The sequence below is a fragment of the Numida meleagris genome, chromosome 25 (genome assembly GCF_002078875.1).
Source record: "Numida meleagris isolate 19003 breed g44 Domestic line chromosome 25, NumMel1.0, whole genome shotgun sequence".
NCBI lineage: Eukaryota > Metazoa > Chordata > Aves > Galliformes > Numididae > Numida > Numida meleagris.
In genome coordinates, this window is record NC_034433.1 from 2,986,231 (window position 1) to 3,002,788 (window position 16,558).

At 55.4% G+C, this 16,558-nt stretch overlaps 1 protein-coding gene across 5 annotated transcripts in view; it reads right to left on the reverse strand.

Annotated features, from left to right (window-relative positions):
- Nucleotides 1-16,558, reverse strand: part of PLXNA2 (plexin A2) — a 351,337-nt gene that overhangs the window by 89,758 nt on the left and 245,021 nt on the right. For 4 of the 5 annotated variants that reach the window (XM_021377558.1, XM_021377559.1, XM_021377560.1 and 1 more), the window contains 2 exons: nucleotides 2,510-3,749; nucleotides 1,516-1,698 (listed from right to left, as the gene is read on the reverse strand). In XM_021377558.1, coding sequence (XP_021233233.1) covers nucleotides 1,516-1,698; nucleotides 2,510-3,703 — 1,377 coding nt within the window. In that variant the 5' untranslated portion in view covers nucleotides 3,704-3,749. Of the gene's footprint in view, nucleotides 1-1,515; nucleotides 1,699-2,509; nucleotides 3,750-16,381; nucleotides 16,553-16,558 lie in introns of those variants that run through there. The other variant, XM_021377562.1, reaches the window with a different exon arrangement.

Consider the following 16,558-nt stretch of genomic DNA (forward strand, 5'->3'; position numbering starts at 1 on the left):
CCAAGTGGACAGCACACAACCCAGCAATGGACAACAACCACATAGCAATAGCCAACAACCACCCCACCAATGGCCAGCAACTACCCAAGAATGGCTAACAACCACCCAACAATGGCCAACAACCACCCATCAATGGCCAACAATCACCCAACAATGGCTAACAACCACCCAACAATGGCTAACAACCACCCAACAATGGCCAGCAACCACCCAACAATGGCCAACAACCACCCAAGAATGGCTAACAACCACCCAACAATGGCCAACAACCACCCAACAATGGCCAGCAACCGCTCAACAATTGTCAGCAACCACCCAGCAATGGTCGGCAAACACCCAACAATGGCCAACAACCACTCAAGAATGGTCAGCAAACACCCAACAGCCAGAAACCACCCAATGGCCAACGTGGCTTGCTGGAATCTCAGCACCAGATGCATTGTTTGCAATCTGCTGAAAATTCTTTCTCCATCCACACCAGGATGAGCCCCATGTTCCGCATGGCAGGTTGGGCAGGGAAAGAGGGGCTCTGCTCATGCCCCCACGCTCCAGATTTCCCCCTGCACTGAGAGGCACCAGGGAGACTCCTAATTTACTGCTGCTCAGCACTTGTAAAGTGCTGAATGAATATTAATGAACTGATGTAATTAAAATGATGCAGACATTCAAGTGTAGTATCTGCCTGTCCTTGTATCTTCCTGGATAGATGAGGAAGAAATTCCCTGCTGTTTAAGGACACAAAAAATTAACAACCTGCTGTTGATTACATTTGTTAACTCTTTCCCTGGCACAGAGAAGCAGAGTCTGCATTTAGCAGGTTCACCAAATGGTGTCATTGACATCTTTGGTTCATTTGAAGGATCTCACACTCAGCAGATTGATGGTTGGACTCCAGAATCTCAAAGCCCACCCAGCAGCCCCCAGCTCCTGCTGCTGGGAGAGGAAAGCAACCTGGAGATTTTCCTAGCCCCAGGCAAGAGCCCCAGCTTTTGTGATGCAAAGGGTGAGGAATGTTATCTACCAGGGATCCATCATCCAGCTGTCTGGGAGAGAGCAGGAGAAGCAGGAAGGCCTTGCCCTGGGGCTTGGTTTCCAAAAGCAGCCAAGTTAACCCACTTTCTGGCCCAACATCCTACCACCACCACCAATATTGCCAGCATTAATGCAAACCCCAAAACCTCTTAAGCTCAGTCTACCACAGCAACTGCAGAAGGATTACTGTGAAACAACTCAAACCTACTGCAAGATTTCCACTAAACTTTCACAAATAAAAGGACATATCTGAGACCTTTGACCATGGTTCGCTGACGGTCATTTCAACTCACAAACTGTGAGCCAGCTCCTTTTGCCTCTAACCACACGAGCCCGTTATTGCTCCAGCAATTTCTACGGCAGCCCCACGGACACACCACAGTTCACTGAATGATAAAATGCAAAACCAAACAAAACCACAACAGGCTGTAACACTGACGAGAAATGGATCCCGCCTCTCCAAAGCCACAGAAATTATCTTACCTTCTTCACTTTGCCATTTTTAGTCCCCACAAACACCACGCTGTAGCCATTGTAGATGTATGAAGCAACAGAAGTCATCCGGTCCCGGCTGGAGGTAAAGAGTGTCACTCCATCCACTGGCACTGAGCCACCCAGGGGCTGGTTGATGTCGAGCCCGCAGAAATTGTCATCAATCGGAACAGGCTGGAAAGAGGAGATTTGGGGCAACCGTGAGTGAAGCACAAAGCAGGGGGCAGCCCCAGGTTCATGCAGGGGAGAGCCAGGGAGAGTGGGGATGTGGGGCTGGTGGGGACATGGAGTCTGCATGGATGTGAGGTCAGCAGGGGCTGACCCAGCTGCAGACCCAGGGTTCTATGGTGGTTTCTCCCATGCAGTAGGATGGTGCCATGGGGCTGCACTATCATGCTGCCTGCAGTCCTCTTGCTTATTTTCCATAAGGGACATTCAGGAATTGCCAAACACTTAGACACAACTGTGAGGGGATGACTCTCCCATGTGCAGGCAAGTGTTCCCGCTTTCCCTTTTTCATTTCATTTAACCCACGTTCATCTCCTCCCAGCAGCCAAACTTAATATGCTTGGCAAAAGAAGGCCCCGGGGATTCTCAAGTCAGCCCTAAAACGATCTCCATGTGAATCAAGATTAGAGAAATCATCTGAATAAAACCACGAAAGATGCAACTGTCATTTGTATTTATCTTGTTAGCTGGCTGATACCAGCCTCCTGCTGCAGGAAAGGTGAGAGCCTGAGGTTGGGAACAGCAAACACTGACAACAAGCAGCACACCTGTATCCTTATCCACCTGCCTCAGTGCTGCCCCTCCTTTCACTGCCATCATTGACTATCTGATAACAATACAGATTAAAGAGGAAAAGGACTACTACATCCATTCCGTATTTTGGGGAACTGAGGCATGGAAAAATTGATCCTATTCTGCACCATAAGGCCACGCATTAAAACCAAAGGCTATGACAGCCAACTGCCTGCATCCTCACCGCTTTGGTGCATTGGACATCCTTCCCCAGCAGCCAGTTGAGCTCCAGGTTGCCCTCCCCCTGGTAGCAAGACTGCAGCCGGTCCTTGATCTGGGCATTGACAGCACGAATCGGGAAGACGCAGAGCGCGGAGTCATCCGGCGGCTGATGGTACTGCTTCTGTCCCTTGGAGAAAATGGCAAAGAGGACATCCTCCTGGGCGGTGATATTGAGGGATTTGGCCAGCACATCCCCTGGCTTTGACAGGTAGGCCGCCTGCAGCAGGCGGTACTCCGTGTCCCCCCTGACGCAGCCAAAGGGCAGAGAGACGTAGGAGTGGAACTTGGGGTCGTCTTTGCAGAGCCGGACGATGCGGGATGTGTAGAAGAGGTCGCTGGCGGAGTTGGAGACGCCCTCCGGGGTCTCCGGTTGAACAGTCAAAAAATACACGAAATTGCCACTGGCGAAGCCGTAGATGTAGAAGATATCAAAGTGCGAAATGAGGGCCAGGGTGTCTGAGGGGATTTTGATGAGGGATGAGACAAAGTCACTGTGGAGCTCGTAATCCAACATCGCCGACGACTCTGGGTCCCGGGGAAGCTTCCGGCTGGAGAGCGTGGGGAAATAATCCTGCTTCCCATCCACCGCCGTGCCAATGAAGAGCTTCCCATCCTCGCCCTCGGAGCGCACGATGACGCCGTACATGGTGCCTGTCTTGTTGACGCTGGAGAGGTAGTGCTCCTTCTTGTGCGAGGGCTCCACCAGGATGAACAGGTCATCCAGGCGCAGCAGCTTGCACACCCCCTGGTACAGGCTGCCGCAGGCCAGCAGCCGGTTCTCGGAGTAGTCGATGATCAGCAGCTTGTTGACGTTGTTGGTGAGCGTCAGGACCTCGCTGCAGGGCTGCACGATGAGGGGAGGGTAGCAGGATTTGTTGTCCTCCTCGGGACCAGTTTTGTGAGCCACTAAAATGGTCAAGTTACCCGAAAGCTTGTAAACCCTATTGATGGCTCCGACGTAAACCGCCCCGGTGCCCTGGTGGACGGTCAGGTGGTTGAAAGTCCAGTCCCGGTGCTCAGAGTGGAAAGTGCTGAACGAGGCGCTGCCGGACGCGCTCCAGGAGAGCGATGATGCCAAGAGGAGGCAGAGCAGAGCCAGGGGCCCACCATCGCCATCGGAGCGCAGTGCCCGAGGGCAGGTCCTCCTCCGATCCATCCTGGGAACGGCCGACCTGTGCCCCAGCAACGTCCCTCACATGGTTCTGGGAAGAGAAGAAACGCACAGAGCAAAGGATTAGACCCGTTGTGCCTGCAGATACCATTCAAATTACACTTTCTAATTACACAGTCCTTGAGATAAAGTGAGGACGTCCCTAAGCCCAGCAAGAATTAAGCAGGTCTCCTAACTTATTGGCAAACTGTTCAGGTTCGAGGTTGTGCCCCTTGGTTCAGCCCCTGCGTGTTAATGCGTTATGTGTTTGGTTGTTATAATGTGCTCCACTCTGCCATGGCGGGGGGGAGATAATCAGCTCCCAGCCAAGACAAAGCCTGCCGTTCCCATACAACCATCAATCTGCAGGCTTGGCTAAAAGGATGCCTCCTGCAGGGAATGTTGTTGGAAGCAAGAGAGGACATAAGAGGTGTTTTCTACCTTTAGGCCCTCTATGATTTAACGTGAGAGCCTGAGGAAGAAGTCTCACGCAGGCAGAAGTGCACCAAGCACACGCCCCAAAGCCCCAGCAACCCCCATTTACCACTGCCCTGAGCCTGCAGCACCCACGTGGGTGGCACCAATGCCAGCATCACTGCATGAGGTGCACAACCTCAGTGTCACCATGGGTGTGCCTGGTGTGTCACCCTGCTCACACCTCCAGACCTGCCGCTGACCCCAGCTTGCGCTTGACCTCAGCCCTGCTCATCACCACAGATGATGTTCAACAAACTGGACTTAGAAAGCTATCACAAAGTTCTCCTTTATCCCAAATGCTGCACTTCTTCCACTCTCCAGGCTGGAAAACCAGGGGAACCATCCCACTCTGACCCGTCAGCGGATGTTCTCCCCCATCCCACACCAGTATGGGGTCACAGCGCCCTGGGATGAGGAAGATGATGAGCCACCTTCCTCCACCACGTGCAGACTTACACAGGGACAAACGTGATTTATTGCACAGCACAGCACAGCAGACAGCACCGTGTCCGTGCTGGCACCTCTTGGCACCTGTCCTGCAGGACAAGGGCTCCTCCCGGCCCCGTGCAGCTGTCAGAGCCCCCGCTTTGATGGATGCTGATCTCGCTTTTGGTATTTAAAATAACTCATGCTGCTGGAAACCTACACCGTGCTCATAAGCGGGTGTCAGCACGCGGCCGCTCTTTAGGCTTGTTAACGCCGGGAGCTGGAGACGGGTGTTGTGAGAGGTGACAAAGGAGCTCTGTCCCTGGGCTGCACGTCTCCGTGTCACTGACAAGACAGCGCAGGAGCGCGATAATGGGTTTCTCATTCTGCTCAGGGATACGTTTCCTCGGCTGCTGCTTCTGGTTTCCAGCTTCATTTCCACCTCTGGCGGCAGCAGTTCCCCTCTGCCAGCTCAGACAGGGCCGTGCTCCAACTGTGGGGTGCTCAGGGCAGTGGGTCCTGGCTCACAGGGCTCTGGGATGCATGGGGAGCTCAGCAAAGCAAAGGGAACTCTGCAGAGAACCAGGAGACCACGCTGCAGGGCTCGCTGCACAACACGGCTGCTTTCTGCTCAGGCATTGGGTTGGTTTTTCTTTGGGGGGGAAGTGAATTTAAAATACGGCTTTAAAAGCAATCTGAAGCTATTAGTAACACAAGGTAAAAAAGAGAGAGAGTAAATCCAGGGCCACAACATAAACCCAAGCAGCTGAAAGGCCTCAATTAGGCTGAAAGGAGTTATCTGGTATTTAAATAATTATTAGATTGAAGGAATAATCACAGGTCTGAGCTGATTTTTTTTTCCCCCACTGTCATCCTAATGGAGGCCATAATATTATTATTCAAATGGCCACGGTTCCCATTGAGGGGGGGGGAAGGAGCCGGGCTCATTCCATCTCCATGCAGCAGGGCTCTGCTTATTGCAGCTGTCACTCACTGCAGCACCACGCTTTGTCATTAGTGGCATCTTATGCACGTGAAAAAAAAAAAAAAGAAAAGAAAAAAAAAGGGGGGAAATTAAAGCCCCCCCCCCCCAAATAAAAGATAGTCTCTTACAGAAAATGAGGGCTCAAATGAGGGCTCGAAGGAACAATTTTGGTGCTATTAGTGCAGCAGCTGCCATCCTGCACGGGATGCTGGGACACCAGCCCGCCCCTGTCTCATTGCATGGGCTCCATGTATCTCTGCCATCCAAATTAAAAAAAAGGAGAGAACAAAGTGGAGTTTGCCCACTTCTTTGTGCCACGTGAGGGCACACACATCTGCTCTCACCCCTCCTGGAGCCGACCAGGAATGTTCCTGGGAAACATTTCCAAGCATTGAAGCTGTTGCAGTGATTTATCTCCTGTGAAGACCCAATATTCAGGACATTTGGTGCAGCAGCCCCGTGCACTTTCAGCCCTGGCGGCACTCAATCATTTGTTTGCTTGACACCAGCTGCAATGACCAAACAGTTTGATGTGAAGTAATTACATTTTCCTAACACAAAGCAGAGACGAGGGCTCCTAGTGCCTTTTGTTTGCTTATAGAAGGTTCTGACCCCACCAGCACTAAAAGCAGGCTGTGCATCAGCAGACAGCTCTGGCGTGGCTGGGACGGGAGGGACAGCCCTGCTATCCACGGCATCCCCCCATACGAGATAGCAAAACTCAGGGCTGACAGGCACTGAGCAGTTCCTACAGCACAACCAGCCCTGCTGGGCAGCAGCCCCACTGCTCACAGCCCCCCCCAGAGCTGCAGGGAAAGAGTTAAGAGGGCAAAGCACAACATTGTGCTTATTGCTTCCTCCAGCCCAGGGACAAGGAAGAGGAGGGGAAGAGCGAAGCCCAGCCGTGAAAAGGCATTTCCCTGATAACAAACACGATTGCATGAATTATGCCCCGAATTCGGTCATATTGTCCAGACCTGGGATCTTGTTTACACAGTGCATACCGGATGAGCCACCTCTTCCCCCCCACCTCGCTCCTGAGCGCACATCCCAGCAGCGCTGGGGTGAGGAGAAGCAGAGTAGCCCTGAGCTGGGCTGGCAGTGTCCCTGGCTTCCCCAGACCTCACTGCCTGGCCCTGAACGTGGTACTCAGAGCGCTCTGCTTCCCTCTCAGGCTGGGAATGGTGCTCCCGCACAAGAGGCACTCATGTTCAATCAAAGGAAATGCTCTGCTATCAAAGGGGAGTCGCCAGGCACAAACCGCTGTAGTGCAGTGTGTGTAAGGGGCTGTGTTAGTGCTTCGATCCCCCTCTCCATGTCTGTGTTCATGAACTGAGCAGAGATTGTTCAGCAGAGCAGAGCCGCTCTCCCCTGACAACGGTGACAAGCAAACGCGGGCACAGCTATCTCCGACCCACGGGGTAAGCCCCTGCTTGCCTCTAGGATGAGGAGGAATGGCCGTAAGCTGTGCCAGGGGAGGCTCAGGTTGGATATTAGGAAGAATTTACTCCCTGAAAGAGCAGTGATGCATTGACCCAGGCTGCCCTGGGAGCGGCGGGGTCACCGTCCCTGCAGATGTGGCACCTGGGGACACAATCAGTGGGCACCGTGGGATGGGCTGGGGTTGGACCTCAGAGGTCTTTTTTGTTCAAGCTCCGCTCGATTATTCAGGGACTTTATTCCCAACAAAACGGAATTTAACGGAGGGTGACCTTAAGGGCAAGCAGATTAAACGCTTAAACGCTTTGCCCGGAGCGATACAGAAGGTGTCAGTGCCCGGTGCTCCCCCAGGTGACCCCTGGCTGCGGTTTGTTCAATGGGAACACGGCAGCGCAGCGCGAGGGGAGGTGGCAGCGCGGTCACCGAGCTGCAGGAGGAAAGCACGCGGCACCGTCTGCTGGCCTCGCTCCAAGTGCCCCACGGGCAAATGGAGAGCCCCAGCTTCACATTAAACGTGTCCCCAGCCACTCCATTAAACAGAAATCCTGCAACTGAGCTCCTCTGGCTGTGCCAACGCAGCGTTCGTTATCCCCACGTTCCCCCCGGGCAGCCAGATGTATTTACACAGTAGCCACAGTGCTGTTACCTAAGTAAACCAGGAAATGGGACATTTGTTAAAATGAGGCTCTTCGGTGCTGAATCCCCAACTGCACAGCTATGGATTTCACCCAGCCAGCAGCGCTGCCATCACTGCGAGCACGGCACTGCCTGCTACGGGTGAGTGACGCTCAGTGCCTCTCCAGAATGGGATCACATTTTCAGGTTATGAGCAGTAAGCACCAAACCAGACCTACACAGCCCTGGCCATGGCGTTGCCCACGGTTGCAACTTCCCCTGTTCCCCTATTGCACCAGCAGGGCTGCATCATGCTGCCCCAAATCGGGCAGAGCCATCGGGCACAGCGCAATCGGAGCCGGAAGGGGCTCAGTGCTGCACCCAGAGCCAGCATCCCAGAGCTGGGATTCCTGCCGCAGAACGGGAGGAAATCCTCACCCAGACACTGCTGTGACATGGTGAGGACTTGGAAGTACAGAGAGCCCTGACGTTAGCAACCTGCAGCAGGCAGGTGGAGCCGGAGGGAGCTGCCAGCACTGGAGAACCCTTCAGGGACCATCAAAGCCCTCTCAGAGTGCCTCAATGTGAGCACCTGCCACGAGCAGCAACCAGCGCTGGCTCCATCAGCGCCGTTAGGGAACGGAGTTCCCCTCCTGCATCCCCTCCTTGCTCCATCCTGCGTGCATCGCTGGGTGCTCCATGCAGTTTTGACAGCGCTTTGAGATGCCTGAACACCCAGCAGCAGCCTCAGCCCTGTCCCACCATCACAGGACATCAGCTCCCCACCTCCACGTCACCCAGGAGCGTGGCTCCTCCTGCTCGGCTCCGTGCTCCTCTGCCCCGCTTTTCAATTTCAGCACTCTGGCAGATCGCTGATTAATTCAAGCCTGTTTAATAACCCTTCTGTTTAGATGAAACAAGCTGTCTTGTTTTCTTTATTTGCAACACTAACTCTTGTTTCTTCGCTAAGGATCTTTCTGTCACTTATAAACTTCTGCCTCTCCCAGCAGCCTGACAGCAGGGATGGAGAAAGCATCTGCTGAGGTCCACGCGTGACACGGGCCAGCAGTCACGGCACAGGGCTGCACGCCCTGATGGGCACAATGGTCCAAAGGCAGAGCTGTCCTGCACACCCACCACTCCTTCCCTGCACTTGCCAGCCGTGGTGGGCCAGGCCCACGGCACCCAGCTCCCCACCATTTGGAGCCTCTCAGCTGTCTCCTGCCTCTTTGGATTTCAAAGCTGCACTTGTCTGTAGAGCAACTGAGTCATTTCCTTCCCAGATCCAGCCTATCGCACCAGATCCAGCCGGGCCCGGAAAACAATAAATCCTTCAGGGACTTTTCAGGCCATATTTCACAAGAATGCAGCGAGAGCTCCTGGCACAGCCCTGGGTTCAGCTGTCACTGCCTGGGAGCTGCCTCCGTCCCACACCCAGGAGGGGGAGAAGCTGCAGCAGCCGCGGGACCGCAGGAGGGCTGCAGGAGCAAAGCAGCACCAGCACGGGCTGCAGCAACACCTTCAGCTGGTTCTGTTCATACACATCCGCTTCACAACCACAGATTGACCTTCCAGATCCTGTCAAACATTCCGTCAGGATCTCAGAGGGTAAAAGCGTGGCATAACTCAAAGATTTCAGCTCTGTATGGCCTACGAGCTGCAAAACTTCCACTGGCTCAACGGGGGTGAGAGGCTTTGTCAGAAAAACTCTACATCTGAAGCAGTCTCCATGCAGCTCTGAGGAACATTGGTGCATCCTGCAGCTGCAATCCGTTCTGCTCCCATCGCCGTTTCGAAGGGCAGAAGCAAAACCCAATTGACTCAATGCGAAGATTTACAGCACTGTTAATCAAATGCACCCAAAGACGGGAGAAAAACTAAGTGACACGGAAATTAATATTATATCCTCTTCAGAAACAAGATGGCTCGTGCAGATAATCTGGCAGAGAGTGGTGTTTGTAATGGAAATTTGCAGAGGATGTGACGGGAATTGTTAGGGACAAACAAATGGGGCAATATTTTGCTTTTCCTCACCTTAAAATCCGCGCCCTGGGATGAAGGTGTGACACCTCAGCATCGCCCCAGGTACCGAACATCCCCAATAACCAACCCCACAAGTCCCACATTTAGGTTTCCTGGTGCAGATTTCCAAAGCAGCTCCTAAAACAGAGCCCGTATCAGGACTGGGACTGACACACGCGCACTTCCCGCATGTCTGCAGGGATGGGAACGGTTAAAACCACACTGCTGGATCCAGGCTCAGCACTGAAGGACTCCAGCTGCACAGCAGCCCCATCCACCACTTCTCCCCCCAGCCCAGCGCCCGGGCAGGGTTTGTTTTTCCAGACGAGTTATACAACTCCCTTGGAAGTCCTTGAAAGAGCCTCAGCTTTTGTTTCTCTCTCAGTTTGTTCTAGCACTTCCAGCTCGGCCCAACACGCCGCGGCCACCTCCAAGTCAGAGCCTTTCTTTGGTGGAGCTGATGGAACAGCTCTGCCCCTGTCAAACAATTTACGCCTCGAAAAGCCGAGTTACGCCAGCACTTGCTCAGCACCTCATTATGCACCAGCAACAAGCACAGGGCTCGGCCCTCTCCTCCGAGTGCTTCCCTGCACCCCGTGGTTGCTATGAGATCGTTCGGACTGTCTGAACCTGTTGTGGCCAAACACAGCTCTGCTCTGCAGGGTCCCCATCTGCGGGGCCAGCACAGCGCTGGGAGGGCTCAGCACCACTGCCATTAACTCCTTGCTAACTGCAGAGAGAGGGGCAGCCTGCAAACCGCTGCCCCAGCTCAGCCAGACAGAGAGGACAGGAATAGCTCAGCCTGCAAGGAAACCCACAGCCACGCTCCTCTCCTTCCCTGCCCCACCTCCATTAAAAATTAAGAGGAAATACGCAGGCTTTTTATTTTTTATTTTCAACAAACATTACAGGCTGTGACATAAAGCAGCGAAGGCAGGAAACACGGCCACGGGGGCAGCCCTCCATCCTCTCCTCCCGTTGCTGCGGCTTTTTGGGTGGCTGGCGAATGAATGAGCGAAGCAGACAGCCGGCATGTTTTATGGAGTTGAACTGTAACATCCCTGTTCGGCAGCCAACGGACCATTTTCCTGCTCTGACACCAATAAATCTGCACGGCCACGGGGAACAAAGCCCTTAACATGAGCTGCCTGCACGTGAGCTCTTCGGCCACCTAGGCAAACACCAGCGCGCCGTGGTCTGTCACATCCCAGAGTGGGAAATTGCCCTTTTTAATGGCACAACTGGGGAAGTTTTAATGCTGCCACCAATGCACACAGCCCCACTGCAGCACCTGCTCGGTGACAGCCAGTTCCAGAGCTGCGGAGCCCCTGCACTGCATCCCCAGGTTATGAGGATAGGGCCCAGGCAAAGTCTGAGAGCGCAGCAAGCAAGAAGCAAACAGAAGGAACCCAAACCCTGCTGTAAGTATGACGATGAATCTCAAAATGCTGGGGCTGACCCTCAAGGCTGAAAGCTCGAAATGCACTTCGTGGAAGTTTATTTCGGGATGAATACAGCAAAGCACTGAAGAACCCGCGCACGTTGCCAAGTTTCTGCTCTTCCCCTGTTGGGTGCCGGTTCCACGGGACTCGGCGATGCTGACCCACAGCCCATCCTCCCCCAACCCGTGCTGGGGGTTTCTCTGAGCGCTCTCTTATTGAGGACACACTACAGAGGAAACTCCTGGTAAACGTCCCCGGGCGGCGGTTCTGTTCCCAGCTCCTGGCTGGAAGCACGAGGTGCTGCTGTGCTGACTCAGGGCTGCCACATCCCGCTGCCTTCCTGCCCAGCCCGCGCGGAGCCGGGGGGGTTCCTGTTTTCCCCAGCAGCTCTCGGTGCCCTGAGATGCAGTGCAGGGTGCTCACAGCCCACCCTGGTGCGAGTTGAAGCTTCTGTTTTTTTTAAGGCTGTTTGCGGCCCGCCGGGAGCTGAAAGCAAAATACGCTGTTTCCTTTCACCTTCTTGATAGGTGCAGGGAACAGCCTCTCCATGGACTGTAACCCATTGCTTCAGCGGGAGATAACGAGGAGCTAACAAAATTCCCTCTCCCCATGGAGGAAGCCTCGTCCATGAACCCTAAGGGCTTCCCCATGGCCGGTGCAGCCCAGGGGAGCACCCACTCCCAGTCACTGCCATCCCAGCTCCATCCCGTGCTGGCTCTGGGCACTGCCCTCCACACAGGGGTTTTGCATCTGCACCTGTTCCTAGCACAGCAACCACAAAGCCACCCCCCGCAGCCCCAGCCCCACTCACCGCATCCCAGGGGGCTCAACGGGGGCTGCCCTCCCTGGCAGCTCTGCCCCAGCGCTGAGCAACCACTCAGCTGCAGCTCCCTCACTGAGCACAGGGAAAGCAGCAGCGGGAGGCGGTGAGGTGAGAGGTCAGCGCAATATTTACTCAGACGTCACCTTTCACTTTTATGGAGTGAGGAAGTTGTGCCAGAGCAGGAAAAGGGCTGCAAGGAACAGTCCCACCTGGGATGCGGCTGTAGCAGTGAGCACTGCAGCTCCAGAGAGCTGAGACAGGAGCCTGCACCAGAGCACTGGGCTCCCAAAACGTGCTTGGGGTTGTTCAGCCACCCCTGTCATGGAAGGCTGAGACCCTCTCCATGTGCCCCATGCTTTAGGATAGCCCTGGCCCTACAGGAGCCCATCACACCAACAGGGATTTTAGGCACAGGAGATCAGGGCGCGCAATACAAGGAACTACAATAGAAATGCATGGGCTGAGTGGCAAAACTTCCCCAGCAGAGCCCCGTGCCTTGGAAGCACCACCCCTCTGCCATGCAACGGGATGGCACCGAGCGCACCCACACATGGAGCTGTCGGTGCAACTGCATCCAGGGCCTGGTGGGCCAGGGCTGGGAGCAGCAGCTGCTGCAGACACAGCACAGGGCCCAAGCTCGTGGGGCTCCCCACGCTGCCACGCAGCCCTCTCGGATAATCTGGGCTTTTCTTTTTTCATAATGCAACTGATGCCTTTTATCTCCTGCTCTGAACGCAATTTTAGCCCAGGCAAAGCAGGATTAAACTTTCAGAAGACGATACATTTATCAGCACCTCCCAGTTCGATTTCCCCCAAGCAGAATCAGAGATCACGGGCAGAAACAGGAGATGGGCTCTGTCAGACAGCAGGAGGGGCACCTCATCCTCAGCACCCCCCTAAACCACAGTGCCACATCTCCACGGTTCCAGAACGCCTCCAGAGACGGTGACTCCACCACCTCCCTGGGCAGGCTGTTGCAATGCATCACCACTCCTTCTAAGAAGAAATTTTCCCTAATTCCTCCCTCTGTGCAAAGCACCCGCGCCTCCTCCGGGAGCACCGGACCCGCAGCCCCGGGGGAGCGGCCGCCGCCGCGGAGCGAAGCTGCGCCCCGACCCCGCGTACCAGCTCTGATCCTGGCAGGGAGCATCCTCCGGAGGGTCCCCTCTAGCGGGCCGAGGCGGTACTTCGGGCCGAGGCGGTACTTCGGGCCGCAGCTCCTCCGCTGCCGCCGCGGAGGACGAAGCGGAGCGCACCCGGCAGCCGCTCCCCGCTCCCGTCCCCGCGGCTCCACACGGGGAGGTCGCACACCGGGTGCTCCCCCCGGTGATGCGTGCTCACATGCAGAGGGTGGCGGGGGCACAGCCCCGCAGGAGCACGGCAGCACCCTGCTCCCCGCCCGGCCCTCTCCTGTTGGCATGGCGGCAGTCGTCCCCCCCCCCCCCACCCCAGCCAAGCTGGTTAAGAGATTAACACTCTAAAAACCACATTTACTCTAATTAGCCATGAAATCTTTGTAACTAAGAGAAAAAATGTTTCCCTTGAGGGATTTCTGTCCATTCATCACTGTCTGAATTGCAGGGGAGAGGGGAAAAAAAAAAAAGAAAAGAAAAAAGAGAAGGGGGAAAGAGGGGGGGAAAAATCCTCAGATCTAATGAATTAATGGCTGAGTGCCCCAAGAGAGAAATGGGCTCCTGCACAGTGTGGGCCCCAAAGGGATGTCCATGGGATGGGGACGGGCTGCTCGTGGGTTACCCCGAGTTAACAGGGAGTGGGCACACAGCACGGCCAGGCCCCCCCGGGGGCTGCACAGGGAGAAAAGAGTTGTGGGGTGAGAATCCTGCCACAACTTCGGCCCATCGATATTTCATCCCGTTGGAATAAGAACGATTATTTTCCTGCCAGCGCTTTTCTCGCGTATTTTAAATGTGTCACCGCCTTCCACTTTCTCCCCCGTACGTGTTTCTTGTAACAGGCCCATGAAATAAACATCAGCTGAATAATCAGGAGCGCTCGGGCAAGGGCCTGGCTCAGGAGCACGGTGCCACAGGTTTGGGCAGCTCGCACCCCCAGAGCCCAGCAGGGACGCTTCTGCCAGCTGTGACAGCCCCAGCTGTGGCCAGGGGGACCCTCACATATTCCTTGTTCGAGCTGCAGAAGGGCCCATTAGCACGGCTTGCTCCCTGCCAGCATCAGGCAGCACGGAGGTGCGGGGCAGCAGCGGGGTGCTGCTATGCAGGACAGCTCAGCCCGCTCCTCCAGAGCTGCTCACAGCCTCCGGTGAACAAAGCTGCTCCCGAGGCACAGAGCCCCTCAGGAAAGCATCACGCTGGCACCGAACGGGAGCAGCTCTCCTCCTGCAGCCCTCTCCCCCATAGCCCTGCAGTTTCCGGGTGTCAGCTTTTGCTTTTCCCAGCTTAGCTCTTCACACAAGCTGCCTACCGCGTGAGACAGCCCGCACCCACATTTGCCATAGCTTGTGGGCAATTATCCCAAGACGTGTTCCAGCCTCCCACATTTGGCTGCAACAGGAGTTCCTGAAGTAAAGCCTCGGAGCCGTGGTTAACTGGAGAGCTCGGGAAGACATTGCACATCCCATGCTTCCCCGAGACACCACGGGCTCCACGCTGCAAACTGCTCCAAATGTCATTCCCATTTAGCTGCTTTGCAAGCCAATTTGTCACATACTAATGCAATTTTCTGCAGGGAGTTAAAGAGCACAGAGCAGCAGCAGTCACCTCTCTCCCAGGCTCCCCCATCCAGCCTGGGTCTGTTTTCCCTTTTGCATCCCACCCAAGTTAAGAGAGGCAGAGGAAAGCTCAGGGTTAACGCGAAGAGCGAGACGGAGTGATAAGAGCACCAGGAAAAGCTGTTTTTATCATAGTGGTGGGTTGTGTGCAGATCTGATGCAGCATCTGTTACCTGCTCCTACCGCAGAAACTTGTTACAAGCCAGAGGGAAGTTCCACAATTAATTACATCAAAGAACGCCATAAAGACAGTGAAAAGTAAAAGGTGTTACTTTATCTTCTTGCAGTGAGCACAGTGGAGATGGTTAGATGAGCTGAGGATGGCAGGCTCTCTCTCTGAGCCATTTCCCAACAGGTATATGTGAACATTACTCATCGCCTGCACCGAGTTTCCCAATTTAAAGCCATTTTATCTGTTTCCCTGAACTGCCCCGAGATCACATTCAAGCTTTGAGGATCCTCAAAGCGACAACAAATGGCAAAAGGACAGCCATAAAGCCAAAAAAAAAAAAATATCACTTTTTAAAGGATCTAACACCTCTGTGCTAAAGGAGAAAAAAAACCAACCCAAAAACCAAACATCTGTTCCGAGGATGGCACAGATTTCTTCTGAGGGATCCATCTCTGCTCTAAGTAGGTCATCTGATTTAACTTCCAGAGGCGTCGTTATCAGTGAAGCCACCCAGCGCAGGGCAGCCCGGAGCCGCTCCCCGCAGCCAGCCGGGCTCTGCTGGACAGGTCCGAGCCGTCGCAGCAGCCCCGAGCGCTCGGCACAAGGCGAGGAAAACCCGGCCGGCAGCGCTCACTGCAGCGCGGCACTCCGTCGAACTCCATTCCCTCACCTCCCAGCCCGTCCCTTGAACTGCAGGTCACAGATGGACAGGGCTGAGGTTTATTTTCCCCCCTCCGCCACTTACTATTCGCCTCGCTTAATATTAACCTATTGACTTTCTGATACCCCTCAGAAGGCGGATTAATTGAGTATCATTCACTTCACCTCCAGGAAAACGCGAAGCATCGGCTTGGATGGAAACAAAGCCGCGAGGCCTGGGCACGGGGTGAAGGGGGGGTCAGGGGCACAGCGGGGCGGGGGGCAGCGGGCTGCGGGGCTCCGGGCATCACTCGGGGCTGGGATTTCCCAAAGGGAGCAGCATTGCGTTCCCTGCCATCCCCTGGTGCCTCTCCATTGAAGGTCTCGCAGGGATGTAGGGAAGTTTTAAAAGGGTCCGGTTATTTTTTTATCCCCGAGATTCGGGGGATGCTTTGAGGAGCCCATCCACGCCGACGGGAACTTTCACGGACAGGAGTTGGTTCCGATGCACCGAGCGCTCCAACCCGCGACTGAGCGGTAACAAATGACAACAGAATTCCGGAGGAAACATCCGTCTGTACCGCGCTTATACACATACACACACACAGCAAAACGGGAAGGGAGGAAGGGAAGGTGACCAGGAATAAGGCAGCTCGAGGGATTTCTCCATCCCCTCCGCAGCCGCCGATGGGAGCAGCGCAGCTCCAGCCGCCGGCAGCTCCCGGAGGGCCGCCGAGCTCCGCCCGCCGCGGTGCCACCCGCGCTGCGCGGCCGCGGGGCCGGGGAACGAGCTGCGGTCACCCGGGGCCGAGCCCCAGCCCCAACCCGGGGATGCTCCGGGGAACCCCGCACCCCGGGGACAGCCGCCCCCCGCCACCCCGGCCCCTCACTCACCAGACCGCGCCGCTCCGCTGCCGCCCGCCTCCTCCTCGGGGCTCCCCGGCTCACGGCGGGGTAATAATCCACGCGGCCCCCGCCAGCCCGAAAACCCGCAGCCGGGCGCCCGCCGCTCCTCCGCCTCTCGCAGCTCCGGGGCTCAGCTTCGCGGCTCAGCTCTGCCCGACAGCGGCG